The sequence below is a fragment of the Aethalodelphis obliquidens genome, unplaced genomic scaffold (assembly GCF_003676395.1).
Source record: "Aethalodelphis obliquidens isolate GAN/ISIS:26980383/991018 unplaced genomic scaffold, ASM367639v1 scaffold22, whole genome shotgun sequence".
NCBI lineage: Eukaryota > Metazoa > Chordata > Mammalia > Artiodactyla > Delphinidae > Aethalodelphis > Aethalodelphis obliquidens.
In genome coordinates this window covers 10,435,787-10,454,284 of record NW_020837966.1, presented here as the reverse complement: position 1 = coordinate 10,454,284, position 18,498 = coordinate 10,435,787, and the positions used below count along the sequence as shown (strand labels likewise).

At 47.1% G+C, this 18,498-nt stretch overlaps 1 protein-coding gene across 3 annotated transcripts in view; it reads right to left on the bottom strand.

Moving 5' to 3' along the window:
* The window catches only part of PTPRG (protein tyrosine phosphatase receptor type G), a 739,476-nt gene that overhangs the window by 122,916 nt on the left and 598,062 nt on the right, over positions 1–18,498 (bottom strand). For all 3 annotated transcript variants that reach the window (XM_027121285.1, XM_027121284.1, XM_027121286.1), the window contains exon 9: positions 909–1,093. In XM_027121285.1, the coding sequence (XP_026977086.1) occupies positions 909–1,093 (185 nt within the window). The remainder of the gene's footprint in view (positions 1–908; positions 1,094–18,498) is intronic.

Genomic DNA, 18,498 nt, shown 5'->3' with positions numbered 1-18,498 from the left:
GGCCCCGGGGACTCTGTACGGGGAGGAAAAAACGTGCTAACAGTCATTAAGGATCCCACTCAGTGCTATTACGTTTTCCATGTGCATATACAATTATGGGCTTCATTATCCCAAAGACTTCTTTTGATTAACAATAAACGCCAGGCTTTCAAACCCAAATGTGTCACTTTGCGTTTCCCTGCAAAGATGTAAAGAGCAGCGCTTGTTGGAGGGATTGCTTTTCCAGGGGAAGAAGATGGCTTCTGCAAACGTCTGTTCTGAAGGGCCTTGGTGGGGACTGGCCACTAAGTATTTATGCACATTTAAGATGAGCAGCTGGATTGGGCATGCGTAGCTCAAAGTGAGGTCAGGTCTTACAGCGTCTGAGAGTCTGAGAGCGGTGGCTAAAAATTCCGTGGTCACTGGGGTCTAGCAGGTCGGAATGTATGAGGCAGATGAAATGTGACAGAAGGGAGTGGTGGGGACTTCGGAAAGCTGCATGGTGTGGGGAGGAGGGTGGGGGCGACAGCTGCCATAGTAGTAACAGCCAGTACTGACCCGGTGCTCGCTCTGTGCTAGGCCCTGCTCTACAACTGCGGAACTCACCTAACGTTTACAGCAACGCTAGCAGATGACAAGCGCTTCGTGGAGGCTTTCGGACTTTTTTTTTTTTTTAAAATAATGAAAGAAAAAGCAGTCAGTTTTGAAGGGCCGAGTTACAAAGAAATTAACTTTTCCTGGTGGTATAGCCATCAGGTATAAAGGCGGAATGGAGCCCGGGCAGGCTCCGGCCCCGGTTCACCCCGGTGGCACCCGTCCTCAGCAGGCAGCGTAGGGCTGGGATGCCACAGGTCAAAGCACGCCAGAGAGATGCGCAGGGGCCCCTCCCATTGCTACAGACAGCCTGACTCAGAACAGGGAGGTGTTACCAAGTCCTTGTCGCTGTCCTTTGTGAACGTCTTCTCCTTCTCATCCTCGTTCTTGGTCCAGCTGTAGGAGATCATGTAGTTCATGATGGGTGGGTGGTAGATGGTCTCCGGCTGACTCCAGGACACCTGCAGTGCTGTCTGGTTCAGGGGCTGCACCTTCATGTGGATGGGCGGAGAGCTGCAGACTGAAGACACACGGCCAAGCTCAGGGCCTCGTGGCACTACATACGTACACGCCCCGTGTTCCCCAAGACTGCAACCTCGAAAGGTTGACACAGTAGGACGGGGAACACCCACGCCCCCATCGCCGGGATCCACCGGCTGCTAACATTTTGCCACACCCGTTCTCCCTCCCCCCTTCTCTTTCTACACACACACACACGCACGCACGCATGCACACATGCTTCCCTGCTGTGTCACTGAAAGCAAGTTGCACACATTCTGAACTTCACTCCTTAAACTCAGGTCTGTATCTCCTAAGAATAAGGATATTCTCCTCTATAATGGCAATGTCTGAGGGTCTGTGTGCCCCCCAAATTCATGTGTTGAAACCTAATGCCCAATGGGATGGTATTAGGGCGTCGAACTTGGGGAGACAATTAGATCATGGCGGTGGAGCCCTCATGGGTGGGATTAACGTCCTCATAAGAGGCCCCAGAAAGCTCCCTCACCCCTTCTGCCACGTGAGGACATAGTGAGAAGACGGCTGTCTGTGAACCAGGGAGCAAGTCCTCACCAGCCAGTGAGTCTACCAGCACCTTGATCTTAGACCTCCCAGCCTCCAGAGCAGTGAGAAATAAATTTCTGTTGTTGTAAGACACCCAGTCTACGCTATTTGTTACAGCAGCCCAAGCTGACTACGGTCATACCTAAGAAAATAAACACTAACTTGATATTATCTGACATTTACATCATCCCTATTCAAATTTCCCCAACTGTCTCCAAAAGATTATTTATATAACCCTTTCCCCGCCCACATGACATGTCACATTCAGTATTATAATGCTTTAACTTCTTTTAATCTAGCATTCTCATCTGGCCTCTTCTTCCACAATGAATTTTTTTAGAAGCCAGGCCACCTGACATGTGGAATGTTCCAGCTAACTAAAATTGTAGATGACATTTTATTGTAAATAGATCACAGTGTAAACAAATACGATGCAAAATGAGACTTTAAATAATTTTAAAGCAAACGCACAAAAAACCAGGACGACTTTCTCTGGACCAGCAGAACTCTATATAACTATCCTGATGGATGGCAAAGGAAAAGCCAGGCTAATTCCCCTGTTTATTCCTTGTGGCCGGCAGGTTTGAAGGAAGGTGGCGGCTCTATATCTATCTACTAACAAACCCATTTCAGAGCTGGGAGTATCAAGTCAGCCATTAACAGCGACATTTTGGCCCTCCAGATGTGCACTTTCCCAGGGGCCTTGGTTCCTGCCCGCACAGGGCTTCCATTCTGAAGCAGGGTTTCTCAACCTCAGCAGCACTGGCCTCTTGGGCCAGAAGACTCTTTGCTCTTGGGGGCTGTCACGTGCACTGTAAGATGTTTAGCAACATCCTGGGCCTCTACCCACTAGATGCCGGTAGCACTCCCCCCAAGTTAAAACAACCAAAAATGTCCCCAGGTATCGCCAAATGTCCCTGGGGGGGGGGGCAAACACCCCTGAGAACTACAGGTCTAAAGGGGGAGATGGGAATTCATCAAAGAATGACATGTGTGCAGCTACTATCACACACCAGGATGGGATGGGCGGAGGGGAGGAGAGGAACGCTGTATTTTCCAAGCACTTTCTAGGGAGACTTGATTCATGCTACAGGGTCCAGGGAAGACTCTTTAGAGGCAGGTGCATCCAACTGAGAACTGCGTGGAGATTCACTACGTGGGGGTCAGGAGAAGAGGGGAGGCCGGCCAAGGGACCTCAGCAGGGAGAAGGCCTGAGGGGCCCAAAGGAAGGCAGTGGGGCTGGATCAAGGGAGGCCAGTGGAGCGGGAAGCCTCTCAGGCCCAGATGAAAATTCTGGCTTTTACCCTACAGTACTCCGAAGCCACGGGAAGGATGTGAACCAGAGAACGACGCAGGCAGGTGTGCACTTTACAAAGCTCCCTGGAGCTTCAGGTGAGCAAAGAAGAGCCCAGAGGGGCTAAGAGAGGAGCAGAGAGGCCTGTCAGGAGGTGCTGCAGACGGCTGGGTGCTTGTCTACCTAGGAGAGAACAGCAGGTTCTAGAGCAGATAGAGGCAAAGCCTGGCGATGCGCTGGACAAGGAGAGGCATGAGGGCGAGGGATGCAGTGAGGACGACGCTGAGGTTTGGGGGGCAGCAGGGGAGCAGCCCTGGAGGGGACGGGCCAGGGGATGTGGGGTTGGTTCTGGGTTCTCCCAGTAGCCCATCTCCAAGCCATGCAGCCCACCACGAGCCAGAGTCCCCTATTTGCTCCTCAAGAGCCCCAAGCCCAAGGCAGCCCTGGGGAGGATGGCTTTCCTGCCAGAGAAGCAGGGACCCAGCTCTAAGCAGCTGGCTGACGGAGAAAAGCGGAGATTGGTTTTGACAGGGAGGCAGCCTTTGGCTCTTCGACTGCCAAACCCTGCTTCAGTCGGACAGATTCGCTTTGTGCAACTGAGACAAGAAGGAAGGGATAAATTAATGAGGCATCCCCACTGCCCTGCAGAACCCCGGGAGGCATTTCGCTGCCTGCTGTGCAAATGCCACCGGAGCAGGGACATCAAAGAAAGAATGTGATGTTAAGGCTCCCACAGAGACAGGGGGATGAAATGACAGAGTGCTGACACTAGGTGGTGCTCACATACCATTGTAAAATACCCTAACGTCTCAGTGGTTTACAGTTTCTCAAGAGGGCGGGGCTGGGAAGGGGGAGGAATGGGGAAAGATCTATACTCCCATCTTTCCAAGTACCAATAATGAACCAAGGAGATTTATATACTCGGAAGCTCGTGACATGACATGATGACATGTCAGATTTTCTGACTTTTACATCTTTTCTCACCTCCCCCTATGTTTTTACTTATCTCCTTCATTCTGAAGCCATCACTCCCCTGCTCCAATTAGGGGTGAGCCGTATGGGGGGATGCATGTATCTCTTAACAGTTACATCATAACCACATAAATAATCCTATCACCCACATGCGGATGCAACCATTCTTCTTATTTATTCTTTGAAATAAAAATAGCTGGCTTTTTCTTTGCTCATTAAGATGATTCATGTTAATGTTTTTAAAAAGAATCCAAGTCATCCAAAAAAGTAAGAGGAAGAAAGTTTTAAAAAATCACCCGAAATCCCAGTATCCAGAGACAACCGCTGTTAACTTTCTGGGGATCCAACATCTTCATGCATGTGTGAAAACACATACATGCAATCTGATATAAGTGGGATACAACGCATTATGGCCCTGAGTGAATTGGTTGTTCTCGTTGTCTTTTACTAAGTCGTGGATATGTTGCCTTTCAAGAAGAGCTTGGTAATACTGTTCTGAATGAAAGTACAGAATCCCACTGTCTCAATGGACTAGAAAATATTGGTTTAGGCTCACAAAGGAGGACGGCCTGGCCTCACTCTAACAGGACCACCGTTTTTTAGGCCACGCTGTGCAGCATGCGGGATCTTAGTTCCCTGACCGGGGATCGAACCATGCCCCCTGCAGCAGGAGCGTACAGTCTTCACCACTGGACAGCCTGCCGGGGCGGGGGTGGGGAATTCTGTAACTGAGGGGCCTTCAAAGATCCACACTTGTCTGAGGCTACACGTGGGAGCACTGGGCCAGAGGCCTGTAGGCTGAGGCTCGCCCATCTCGGCTTAAGGGAAGAGCAGGTGGAAAAGAAAATTCCCCTCTGCTCTTCACTTCCCTGAGAAGGTGGATTTTTCTGGGCCAGATTTGGAGGAAGCATTTGCAGATTACAAATGGACCTAGGACAGGGGTTGGCACACTTGTTCTGTAAAGGGCAGGACAGTAAGTGTGCATGGCTTTGCCGGCCATATGGTCTCTGTCACAGCTACGCAGCTCTGCCTATGAAGCACAGAAGCAGCTGAGGTCATCCGGACATGATGGGCGTGGCTCTGCTGCGATGAAACTGGTTATGGACCCTGCGTTGCCATTTCATACCATTTCCATGTGTCATGAAACTTTCTTCTTTTCATTTTTTTCAACTTTTTAACATAGAGACACCACACTCAGCTCCTGGCTGTACAGGAGGTGCTGGTGGGAGAGTTTTGGCCTGTGGATCAGTGGTTTGGTGATTCCAGACGTAGAAGCTAAAGGGAGGCCAAGCCTTTGTTTGAATCACGTTTACCGACTGCATTTGTGTTGTTTGTGCCGTATCCTGCCCCTCACACAGCCTGAGAGGCTCCCTCCCCTGCAGAGCTGAGATCTTCCTGCGCTCAGTACTGCGTGGCGTGACACTGCTGACCTCATGGACTGTCCGTAAGGCAATCACACTCCCCTACTAGAATGTAAGCTCCACGAGGCTGCACACTTTCTGTCTTGTTTGCTACACTGTCCTCGGTACTAAGTCAGAGCCTAGCACACAGTGGGCTCCCTGTAAATTTGGGATGAACAAACGGCGCACTGAGTGGACGGAATCGACCCCTTGGCCTTGCCCTGGCCCACAGGTCCCATGGGACGTGACCCCTTCCACGTCTCTGACCTCACCGACTCCTCTGTGGCCAGCCCACACCCAGTCTCCCTGAAGCTCCGGATTCCCCGCCGAGGTCTCCCCTGTGCTCCCCGGGCCCCTCGGCCCCCTCCCTCAACCTGCTCATCATGCCCCTGGGGGAGGTGAGATGACCAGACACCCTCCAAAGAACTCGGGCCTTGTGCTTCCAAACTTTGTCGGCCTTTTCAGGGATGCACACCCTTCTTTCCAACAAAACCTGCCCCCAGATTCCAAGTATCACAGACAAAAGCAGCACTGTGGTACATCACAGAAGGGACAGTTTAGAAGAGCTCGTATAATAAAAGGTGGGCTTTGGAGCCAGACTCATATGGACCCTTGTGTTCTCATCTGTAAAATGGGTGGCCAGTACCAGGTAATAATAACCTCCTCACAGAGCTGGGGTCACGATCACAGAGAATGCTGTGGGTCAACCAGAATCTGAGGGCCTGACGCCCAGTGGCACACGCAGGAGACAAGCTGCCAGGCCCACACAGTGTTTGAAAACATATAAAGCTGGCTTTTTAAACTGGGCCTGCAACCACACACGGCAGTGGTTTCCCGGGCGGCAGTGCAGGCCCCCTTCAGACAGGTATGTGTGCTCACATCTGCCGCAGTCCCCGCCCCTCCCCACTGCCTTCACCCACAGCTGCCTGGCCCCCAAGGCCAGGTGAGTTTCCCACTGATCTAAAACAAGCACCAGGAGCCCGGTCTCAGGCGGAGAACAGGTGCCCAACACCCCTGACAAATGGCCATTGCAAATGCACCTAACACGGGGAGTTGGCCAATCGTCTGGAGACATCCTTCTGCACAAAATCAAAGCCTTTTAACCACGAGGGAGGTACCACACCTGGCTCTCTAAACAAACGTCGCCCGTGAGGGGCTCCTGACGTCAGCCTCCCCTTCTGGGGGCCTGATTACCTTCTCACTGGTGTCTGATTGCATTTCACAGGCATCTCGGACGATGCCCTACCAGCTCTGAGAATTCCTGCCCGCATTCTGAACTGCCTGTAATTAGGACCCCAGCCTTCGTTAAATTACGAAGAGGCTTCTAGCAGAGCACCCAAGGTCCACTGATTCTCAATCAACGTCTAGGATATTTTCTCAGTGGTTCCACGAGTAAATGAGAGATTCCCCTACCCCCAATCCTCTTCCTTTGGGCCATTTGAGATAAACTAACGGGACCCTTTCTCTGTGAAAGTTAGTGTAACTTCCAAGCGCCTTCAACGATTTGGATTTGAAGTCCTCCCTGGGGTCTCCTCCCACCACTGGACCCTTCCAAGTTTCACACGTAAGGCAACGGGCCAATCATTGATCAGGTGTCAGATGAACAGCATTGCTCAAATACAGCGATTCGGCGCCATCCGCCTCTTACGGAGCTCAACAGACAGGAAACGGCTGCCTCCTGCGGGGTGGGGTGCGGTGACGTCATACACCAGCCCAGCGGAGGACCACAGGGGAGACCGATGCCGCCCACCAGGGACCCGCCTGCCTGGCAGGGAAGCAGGAGCAACGTCTCCTCTCCAGCAGAAGGGAACCTCTCAGCTGAACAAAGCCACCAGCCTAGACTCAGACAGCTCAAACGCCTATCATTTCTTTTCTTTTCTTTTTTTTTTTTTTATTGCGGTACGCGGGCCTCTCACTGCTGTGGCCTCTCCCGCTGCGGAGCACAGGCTCCGGCACAAACCCGTGTCCCCTGCATCGGCAGGCGGACTCCCAACCACTGCGCCACCAAGGAAGCCCGCCTGTCATTTCTTTATGGCCTTTAGGGGAAATTTCCAAAGACATGGTCTCAGGGAAGGATTTCTCTTTTTGAAGGGCTGTATCCAAAATGTCTAGGTAAACACAAAACCCCCAAAGCCAATCGCGTAGGATTTCAAACCTGGCACCTTGGGGCTCCGGGGTGTCATCTTCCCCGCTCCATGCCCGAGAGCTCACGAAAGGGAAACTGCATGGGCGAAGCTGCCGGAACCGGATCAAAGCCGGAGCCCAGCTCTGGCATTTTGGGGATTTACAACACCCGAACTCTCTCTACTTGGAGTTGCCAAGCACATGCCACGGGCCAGGCTCCGTGTCTTCCTCTCAGACGGTCCACAAGGGCACCCTCTCCCCTAAAGATGAAAGAAGACACTGGGTCCAGAGAGACCAAGTCACTGGGCTGGGCCGAGGACCCTGGGCGGGAGGAGGGCTGGGAACTGGAACGCAGCCTGTAGTAGAGGGGACGGGGGTGCAGCACCACATACGTTCTAGCCACAAACACCTCCCACATCTATCTTCCTATCTGCAGGACGGCAATGAAGAGGTCAGGAGGGTAACTCAAAAGTGCTTAAAAGGTGAAAACTGTCCCACGCAGACACAATGCATCACTACTATGGCTCAGGTCTGTGTTTCTTCCCTGGTTAACAATACTTGGCACAAAAAGCTTCCTTCCCACTCCCTCTGCCTTCCTGGTTTTCTTTGTTCGCAATGACAGATGAGAATGTGGGTCTCTTGACAATTTCCAGAGCAGCCTCCAACTCCTTCGAGGCCTTCGAAAACTGGGCGCAGCCCAAGTAACCATTCTCCCCCATCAGAAATATAGACTAAGCTCATGGTCCCTCAAGCCATCACGGGGAGGCTGGAAATAGCTGTGGTGGTGCAGGGTGCAGCACTCCCCCATGGGATTCACCAGATGGCTGAAAGGGCCCATGGCACCAAAAAGGTTAGATACTCCCGGCTGTAAGGATTATGTGATTACATGCTTTTAAGGAAACTATTATAGGAATTCTGTAAAAAGGTTTAATAAACACCCTGACCTAGATTTGAGGGATTGGTTAGGAAAGGCTTACTGAGCACATGATGTTTGAACTGATTAGGTGTTTATAAAATGAACAGGAAGGGACCTCCCTGGTGGCGCAGTGGTTAAGAATCCGCCTGCCAATGCAGGGGACACGGGTTCGAGTCCTGGTCCGGGAAGATCCCACATGCCGCGGAGCAACTAAGCCCGTGCGCCACAACTACTGAGCCTGCGCTCTAGAGCCTGTGAGCCACAACTACTGAGCCCATGCACCACAACTACTGAGCCCACGCACCACAACTACTGAAGCCCACGTGCCTAGAGCCCGTGTTCCGCAACAAGAGAAGGCACCGCAATGAGAAGCCCGTGCACTGCAACAAAGAGTAGCTTCCGCTTGCCCCAACTAGAGAGAGCCCGCGCGCAGCAACGAAGACCCAACACAGCCACAAATAAAAATAAATAAAATAAATTTATAAAAAGAGAAAATGAGCAGGAAGGAAGGAGGCTTAGATATGGCAGACAGAAAAACAGCTCGTGCAAAGGCCCTCAGGCGGGAAAACTGGAAAGAAAACTAGCAAGGCTTGGCAAGCAGAGAATGAGGAGGAAGACGGTTGAGACCAGGTCTCAAAGGAAGTGAAGTGTGTGGAGCTGGGTTCATCCCTGGGCAGCTCTGGCCAGACATTGCTGGAGGACCACCTTCTCATGATGTGGGAGACCCCAAGTTCCCCCAAGCACTAGGGCAACTGCTTTCAAGTTTTAAATCTAAGGTGTCTTAAATAATGCAAGCTCTAACCTGTTATAACAGAAAATATATATATTGGTCTCTGCCCCAGGTTCCTAGCATAGGGCTCCTAAAACCCTTGTAACTTCCGAAGTGATACTAGGAGCATCTCTTATCCTTTTTTAAAATTTCTTTTAAAACAATCATTCAGTTTATTTAAACTAAAAAACAATCGAAAAAACAGTTCACTCCTTTCTCCCACCCCCACCCCTGTCAGTTGCCTGTATCTATGAGCTCGGTTTTTGTTTTCACATATGAGTGAGATCATATGGTATTTATCTTTCTCTGTCTGACTTAGTTCACTTAGCATGATGCCCACAAAGTCCACCCATGTTGTTGCCAATGGCAAGATTTCATTCTTTTCTATGGCTTAATATTATGCCATTATATAGATACCACATTTTCTTTATCCATTCATCTACCAATGGACACTTAGGTTGTTTCCTTACCTTGGGTACTTGTAAATAATGCAATGAACATGTGGATGGATATATCTTTTTCAAGTTAGAGTTTTTGTTTCCTTCAAAGAAGAAAACACATCCGTACACTGGGAGGGTGAACACACCCAACTCAATGGCAACAGAAGCTCCTGTGCTCAGGACCCGCTCAGACCTCGCCCCATGTTTCCCTTCATCCAGCTGTTCATCTGCACCCTGTGTCATATCCTTTAATAAACTGGTAAATGTAAGTAAGTGCTTCCCGGAGTTCTGTGAGCCACTCCAGCAAATTAATCAAACCAGAGGAGGAAATCGTGGGTACCTCCAATTTGTAACCAAATCGGACAGAAGTTACGGGTAATTTGGGGATCTCCTACTTGCGATTGGCATCTGAAGTGGGGGTGGAAGCAGTCTTGTGGGACAGAGGCCAGCGTTGGAATGGAGTTACACTGTAGGACACCCAGCTGGTGTTGCAGAGAATTGCTTGTTGTGCTGAAACCCCTGCCCCCATATCTGGTGACCAGAAGTGAAGGATTCTGTGTAAAAGTAAAGGAGAAACACACAAGAGGTGGAGAACCTACTCAGGAGGGAGAACTAAGTTTCCCTAATACACCTGTGGAGTTCTTTTCGACACCACCCCACAGTATTCCCTCCGCTCCCACGAACAAGCCTTGGTGTGCAATTCCGTTTCTCAGCCAACAACTGAGCGTTAGAAGCTCTGTGGCAACTACCCTGGAAGGCAGCAAACTGGAAAACTTCCTTACACTGTGCATATGATGGAGCCACGTGCTCCAAATAAAACAGCAGCAGCCAGAGTCCCCCAAGCACGCAGGTTTGACCTTCCCCATTATGTTATTCCTGACCTACTTCCCTGGAGTCCATCTTCTATGCGATATCCCTCTGCCGCTGAGAGCTAAAGGCCAGGGGCAGTGCCTCTGTCCTGTGCAGGGGAAAGCACTGTTCAGCCTGGCACTCAGGGAGGTGGCGAGGTCCAGAGCGTACATCATCCAAGCCCTACTTGAGAACAGCTGCTTCTCAGACACCGGGTGGAAGGCGGGATTCCATGTGCCCCAAAGCCTTTCCCTCCTTTCCAGATTTAACATGCTGTGATCTCCTGCCAAAAGGGCACAGTGGACCTATCCCCCTTTAACTGAGCACAGCATCCTTTCTACATGGTACCTCTGAACTTCTCCTGCAGCCTTGCTCTAGTCACAGGCTCCGACCAAGGGTCTATACCAGAAACAAGGGTGCAGGTGTGCAAATGCCCAGTGCACTTATACTGAAGCTGGACAAGTCTCCTACTTCCCATGGCTGAGATGATGTTATGGCCTCGTTTATCATGAAGAAACACCTGGGTCATGTAGAGTCCTATAGCTGTCCTCAGCACTGAGAGACTTTTCTAAACACCATCCAAGATCTAAGATCCCGTGAGCTATCTTTTTAAGTGATCCCAATGGCCATATCAAGAGATCAACTAGAATTAAAAAACAAACAGAGATGAACAATACAATAACTGAAATGAAAACTACACTAGAAGGAATCAACAGCTGAATAACTGAGGCAGAAGAACGGATAAGTGACCTGGAAGACAGAATGGTGGAATTCAGTGCTGCAGAACAGAATAAAGAAAAAAGAATGAAAAGAAATGAAGACGGTCTAAGAGACCTCTGGGACAACATTAAACGCAACAACATTCGCATTATAGGGGTCTCAGAAGGAGAAGAGAGAGAGAAAGGACCCCAGAAAATATTTGAAGAGACTGTAGTTGAAAACTTCCCTAACATGGGAAAGGAAATAGCCACCCAAGTCCAGGAAGCGCAGTGAGTCCCATACAGGATAAACCCAAGGAGAAACATGCTGAGATGCATAGTAATCAAATTGGCAAAAATTAAAGACAAAGAAAAATTATTAAAAGCAGCAAGGGAAAACCGACAAATAACATACAAGGGAACTTCCATAAGGTTAACAGCTGATTTCTCAGCAGATACTCTACAAGCCAGAAGGGAGTGGCATGGTATACTTAAAGTGATGAAAGGGAAAAACCTACAACCAAGATTACTCTATCCAGCGAGGATCTCATTCAGCATCCATGCAGAAATCAAAAGCTTTACAGACAAGCAAAAGCTAAGAGAATTCAACACCACCAAACCAGCTCTACAACAAATGCTAAAGGAACTTCTCTAAGTGGGAAACACAAGAGAAGAAAAGGACCTACAAAAACAAACCCAAAACAATTAATAAAATGGTCATAGGAACATACATATCGATAATCACCTTAAACGTGAATGGATTAAATGCTCCAACCAAAAGACACAGGCTTGCTGAATGGATACAAAAACAAGACCCACATATATGCTGTCTACAAGAGACACACTTCAGACCTAGGGACACATACAGACGGAAAGTGAGGGGATGGAAAAAGATATTCCATGCAAATGGAAATCAAAAGAAAGCTGGAATAGCAATACTCATATCAGATAAAATAGACTTTAAAATAAAGAATGTTACAAGAGACAAGGAAGGACACTACATAATGATCAATCCAAGAAGAAGATATAACAATTATAAATATATATGCACCCAACACAGGAGCACCTCAATACATAAGACAACGGCTAACAGCTATAAAAGAGGAAATTGACAGTAACACAATAATAGAGGGGGACTTTAACACCTCACTTACACCAATGGACAGATCATCCAAAATGAAAATAAATAAGGAAACAGAAGCTTTAAATGACACAATAGACCAGATAGATTTAATTGATATTTATAGGACATTCCATCCCAAAACAGCAGATTACACTTCTCAAGTGTGCACAGAACATTCTCCAGGATAGATCACATCTTGGGTCACAAATCAAGCCTCAGTAAACTTAAGAAAACTGAAATCATATCAAGCATCTTTTCTGACCACAACGCTATGAGATTAGAAATGAATTACAGGGAAAAAAACCGTTAAAAACACAAACACATGGAGGCTAAACAATACGTTACTCAATAACCAAGAGATCCCTGAAGAAATCAAAGAGGAAATCAAAAAATACCTAGAGACAAATGACAATGAAAACACGATGATCCAAAACCTATGGGATGCAGCAAAAGCAGTTCTAAGAGGGAAGTTTTTAGCTATACAAGCCTACATCAAGAAACAAGAAAAATCTCAAATAAACAATCTAACCTTAAAATTAAAGGAACCAGAGAAAGAAGAACAAACAAAACCCAAAGTTAGCAGAAGGAAAGAAATCATAAAGATCAGAGCAGAAATAAATGAAATAGAAACAAAGAAAACAATAGCAAAGATCAATAAAACTAAAAGCTGGTTCTTTGCAAAGATAAACAAAATTGATAAGCCATTAACCAGACTCATCAAGAAAAAGAGGGAGAGGACTCAAATCAATAAAATTAGAAATGAAAAAGGAGAAGTTACAATGGACACCACAGAAATACAAAGCATCCTGAGACTACTACAAGCAACTCTATGCAATATAAATTGGACAACCTGGAAGAAATGGACAAATTCTTAGAAAGGTATAACCTTCCAAGACTGAACCAGGAAGAAATAGAAAATATGAACAGACCAATCACAAGTAATGACATTGAAACTGGGATTAAAAATCTTCCAACAAACAAAAGTCCAGGACCAGATGGCTTCACAGGTGAATTCTATCAAACATTTAGAGAAAAGTTAACATCCATCCTTCCCAAACTCTTCCAAAAAACTGCAGAGGAAGGAACACTTCCACACTCATTCTATGAGGCCACCATCACCCTGATACCAAAACCAAACAAAGATACTACAAAAAAAGAAAATTACAGGCCAATATCACTCATGAATATAGATGCGAAAATCCTCAACAAAATACTAGCAAACAGAATCCAACAACACATTAAAAGGATCATACACCATGATCAAGTGGGATTTATCCCAGGGATGCAAGTATTCTTCAATATACGCAAATCAATCAATGTGATACACCATATTAACAAACTGAAGGGGAAAAACCATATGATCATCTCAATAGATGTAGAGAAAGCTTTCAACAAAATTCAACACCCATTTATGATAAAAACTCTCCAGAGAGTGGGCATAGAGGTAACCTACCTCAACATAATAAAGGCCATATATGACAACCCACAGCAAACATCATTCTCAATGGTGAAAAACTGAAAGCATTTCCTCTAAGATCAGGAACAAGACAATGATGTCCACTCTCACCACTATTATTCAACATAGTTTTGGAAGTCCTAGCCACGGCAATCAGAGAAGAAAAAGAAATAAAATGAATACAAACTGGAAAAGAAGAAGTAACACTGTCCCTATTTGCAGATGACATGATACTATACATAGAGAATCCTAAAAATGCCACCAGAAATCTACTAGAGCTAATCAATGAATTTGGTAAAGTTGCAGGATACAAAATTAATGCACAGAAATCTCTTGCATTTCGATACACTAATGATGAAAAATCTGAAAGAGAAATTAAGGAAACACTCCCATTTACCATTGTAACAAAAAGAATAAAATACCTAGGTATAAACCTACCTAGGGAGACAAAAGACCTGTATGCAGAAAACTATAAGACACTGATGAAAGAAATTAAAGATGATACCAACAGATGGAGAGATATACCACGTTCTTGGATTTGAAGAATCAACATTGTGAAAATGACTATACTACCCAAAGCAATCTACAGCTTCAATGCAATCCCTATCAAATTACCAATGGCATTTTTTACGGAACTAGAACAAAAAAATCTTAAAATTTGTATGCAGACACAAAAGACCCCAAATAACCAAAGCAGTCTTGAGGGAAAAAACGGAACTGGAGGAATCAGGTTCCCGGACTTCAGACTACACTACAAAGCTACAGTAATCAAGACAGTATGGTACTGGCACAAAAAAAGAAATATAGATCAATGGAACAGGATAGAAAGCCCAGAGATAAACCCACGCATCTATGGTCAACTAATCTATGACAATGGAGGCAAGGATGTACCATGGAGAAAAGACAGTCTCTTCAATAAGTGGTGCTGGGAAAACTGGACAGCTCCATGTAAAAGAATGAAATTAGAACACTCCCTAACACCATCCACAAAAATAAACTCAAAATGGATTAAAGACCTAAATGTAGGACTGGACACTATAAAACTCTCAGAGGAAAACATAGCAAGAACACTCTTTGACACAAATCACAGCAAGATCTTTTTTGATCCACCTCCTAAAGTAATGGAAATAAAACCAAAAATAAACACATGGGACCTAATGAAACTTAAAAGCTTTTGCACAGCAAAGGAAACCATAAACAAGACGAAAAGACAACCCTCAGAATGGAAGAAAATATTTGTAAACGAATCAACGGACAAAGGATTAATCTCCAAAACATATAAACAGGTCATACAACCCAAACCAAAAATGGGCAGAAAACCTAAATAGACATTTGTCCAAAGAAGACATACAGATGGCCAAGAAGCACATGAAAAGCTGCTCAAGATCACTAATTATTAGAGAAGTGCAAATCAAAACTACAATGAGGTATCACCTCACACCAGTTAGAATGGGCATCATCAGAATATCTACAAACAGTAAATGCTGGACAGGGTGTGGAGAAAAGGGAACCCTCTTGTACTGTTGGTGGGAATGTAAATTGATACAGCTACTACGGAGAACAGTATGGAGGTTCCTTAAAAAACTAAAAATAGAATTACCATATGATCCAGCAATCCCACTACTGGGCTATACCCAGAGAAAACCATAATTCAAAAAGACACATGCACCCCAATGTTCACTGCACCACTATTTACAGTAGCCAGGTCATGGAAGCAACCTAGATGCCCATCGACAGACGAATGGATGAAGAAGATGTGGTACATATATAAAATGGAATATTACTCAGCCATAAAAGGAAGGAAATTAGGTCATTTGTTGAGACGTGGATGGATCTAGAGACTGTCATACAGAGTGAAGTAAGTAAGAAAGGGAAAAACAAATATTGTATATTAATGCATATATGTGGAACCTAGAAAAATGGTACAGATGAACCAGTTTTCAGGGCAGAAACTGAGACACAGATGTAGAGGACAAAGTTATGGACACCAAGGGGGGAAGGTGGCAGTGGGGGGTGGGATGAATTGGGCGATTGGGGTTGACATGTATACACTAATGTGTATAAAATTGATGACTGATAAGAACCTGCTGTATATAAAAAAAAGTGATTAAATGTTAAAAAAAAAAGAGATCAACTAGTGACCCACACTGATGGGTTTAGCCAGGCTTTTATTTAAATTCTTGATTCTAGATGACTGTGGCTCAATAGGTCAAGATGCCCGCCTCCTTTGTTTCAATTTGGTCCTTAAAATAATTTCTCTCTTAGAATTAGGTATCACTTAGGGACCCACTATATTTAAAAGGAGCGTTCTCCTTTTAATGTCTCCCGACATTCACCTTGCTAGCTTTGAATTTCTGATTCTTCCTTGGCACCTGCCTCTCATACTTGTTCTGGTTCAGGGAGGCCATTGGATGAGCTCCATTGTTTAAATGCCAACGTTGTTTCAACCCCTAGATGTGGCACCTGGGTCATTTGGTAAGGATGGCCCTCTCTGGCATGGTTCCAGGATCTTCCACACCTGGGGACTGGCCTCAAGCAGCGCCTCCGAGGCTTGGTCAAGAGGACCCAAGAGATCAGGGCGCCTGCCACTTAAATTGGAGAGACCAGCCTGCGAATAAGCAGCGCCCCTAGTGGGCCTCAGTGGGAAATCACCTGTGCAGCACTTGGGAGGGACGGAGCCACCCTGGCCTCCTGGCCACCCCAGGCATACGGATCCTTATGCTCTGAGGAACTGGGCTTCTAGCTGGCTGGTGAAGACCAACAGTTTGAGATGCTCAGTGCACTCCTCATGGAGAAGCCTCCTCTCTTCCCGGAAGCCTTTGCATTGAAACCAGGGGGCTCTGTGCACTTGATAGATGATACCTGTTAGCCCCTAGTGTCAGATGTACAGACGGCACCTTGTCTACACAGGCACAGATGTGACATGGGACAGCTCAGACACTCATTTCGGTCCAAGCCAGTGCTTTGGAATCACAAAACCAGTCCAGAGCGGGCCCAGGAGAGAAGCGAGCAACTGTGATGACCCCCGGCTGTGCTTAGAAGAGATAAAGATGACCCCAGAGGCCTCATCATGGTCTCCCCCTCTGTGCCTTTACACACGGTCTCAAGGACTGGGGAGGTCACAACATTGCTTGCACCCAAGAAAGCCAAGGGTTCGGCCCATGTTCCTTGAACCTGAAGAAAAACTACCTCGACCAGCCTGTGTTGGTTTACAGAAGAATCGGTGGGAAGAATGGAGAAGATAAATTGTCTGCCTCCCAGCCACCGTGATTCGTATGACCCTGAGGACAGGGAGATGCAGGCAAGCATCTCGGAGCTTCCTGCTCCACGGGCCGTGAACATTCACTGGCGACAGAAAGGGGAAGTGTGTCCCTCTGGGAGGAGGGATGCTGGTGGCCTTTAGTAATCTCCAGATTGCAGTTCATAAGCACCACGGTGCTCACACAAACAAACCCCGTGTCAGGGAAGATTTTCCTGGAGAGCAGAGCAAAGCTGAAGCCATAGGAGGGTGCCTAAGTCGGCCCTGAAGATCAAACTCTGCCTACCTGCCTGGAGACAGAGAATTAAGTAATTAGGTGATATTTATAAAGTGTGAAAACAATAGGCGGGCCCTGGCATCTGTTAACAATATCAGCTCAACGGGTCCCAAGCCATAACGTGGTTCTGCCTGGGAGCCTCCTGACAACAGTGCCTGCCTCTTTCAGCGCTTCCCTTTCTCTGCTTTTAGGAGTGGTGGAGTGGTTGGGAAACGTTGGCTGTTCCTTGGGACAGAGAGGAAAGTCCTCTCTCTATGGTGCTTTGATACCAACACTTCCATCCAAGTGGCTTATGGTCAAATGGATTTGGAAGATGGCTTCCCAAATCCTAGGAGCCTCTCTGATTTCAGGTACTGGGAGTGGTGTGGAATCCTACTCCAAATGCCTGGTTTCGCTCCTCCCGTTAGAGCCCCTAGCCTGGGCTAGATCATAAATGCCTCAACTGTGCCAACTCTTGTAGCAAGAATCTTTTTTACTCCTGGCCACCTGGCATGTGTGGGTTAGCTTCATCCATCCATCCATCCAACCATCCATCCATCCACCCACCCACCCACCCATCCATCATCATTCCCTCCAGTCCAATATTTGCTAAGGCGCCAACAGTGAGCATTGTACCCTCTCTCCAACAAAGAAAAGAAAAAAAAAAAACAGTTTTACCCTTTATGAGCTTACAAGGTAGTGGGAGAGTTAGGTATTAGGAAAAAAAAAAACGTAAATGAATGTAAAATTCCAACGCTGAGAATGCTACAAAAGAAAGGTACTGGTGCCCCGACAGTGTCTGGGCCAAGGCAGCCAGGAAACTTCATGGGGAAGGACCACTGAGTTGAGCCTTGAAGGCTGACAAGGGACGGATGACGCACAGCGGTGAGGCTGGGGCCTTCCAGGGAAGAGGCTGCTGGAACTGCAGTGCGGCTGGTGGACTGAGGTGCAGGATACGAAGGCGGGGTTGGGGAGGGGGACGGGACCTGTGGACCATGCTATGGGCCGTGGGATTCACTGGAAAGGTTTTAACTATTTCAGACAATCTGGCTTCGCATTTCCACCAGGAAGAGAATGTGGCCCCCTTGTTTTGAAATGTGTTCTCCACTGATCATGTCCCATGTAATAGGTTGTCCTGAAAGCCAGTGCTGACCTACAGACAAGGAAGTACGATTATTTGCAGAGTACCTTCCACGTCCCGGGCTCTGTACTATTTGTTCTCTATACTGGCTCACTTAAAAGGCCACAAGCCAAGGAAGGGGATGTGATTATTAGCTCCATTTTACAGAAAGGAAACTGAGGCTTAG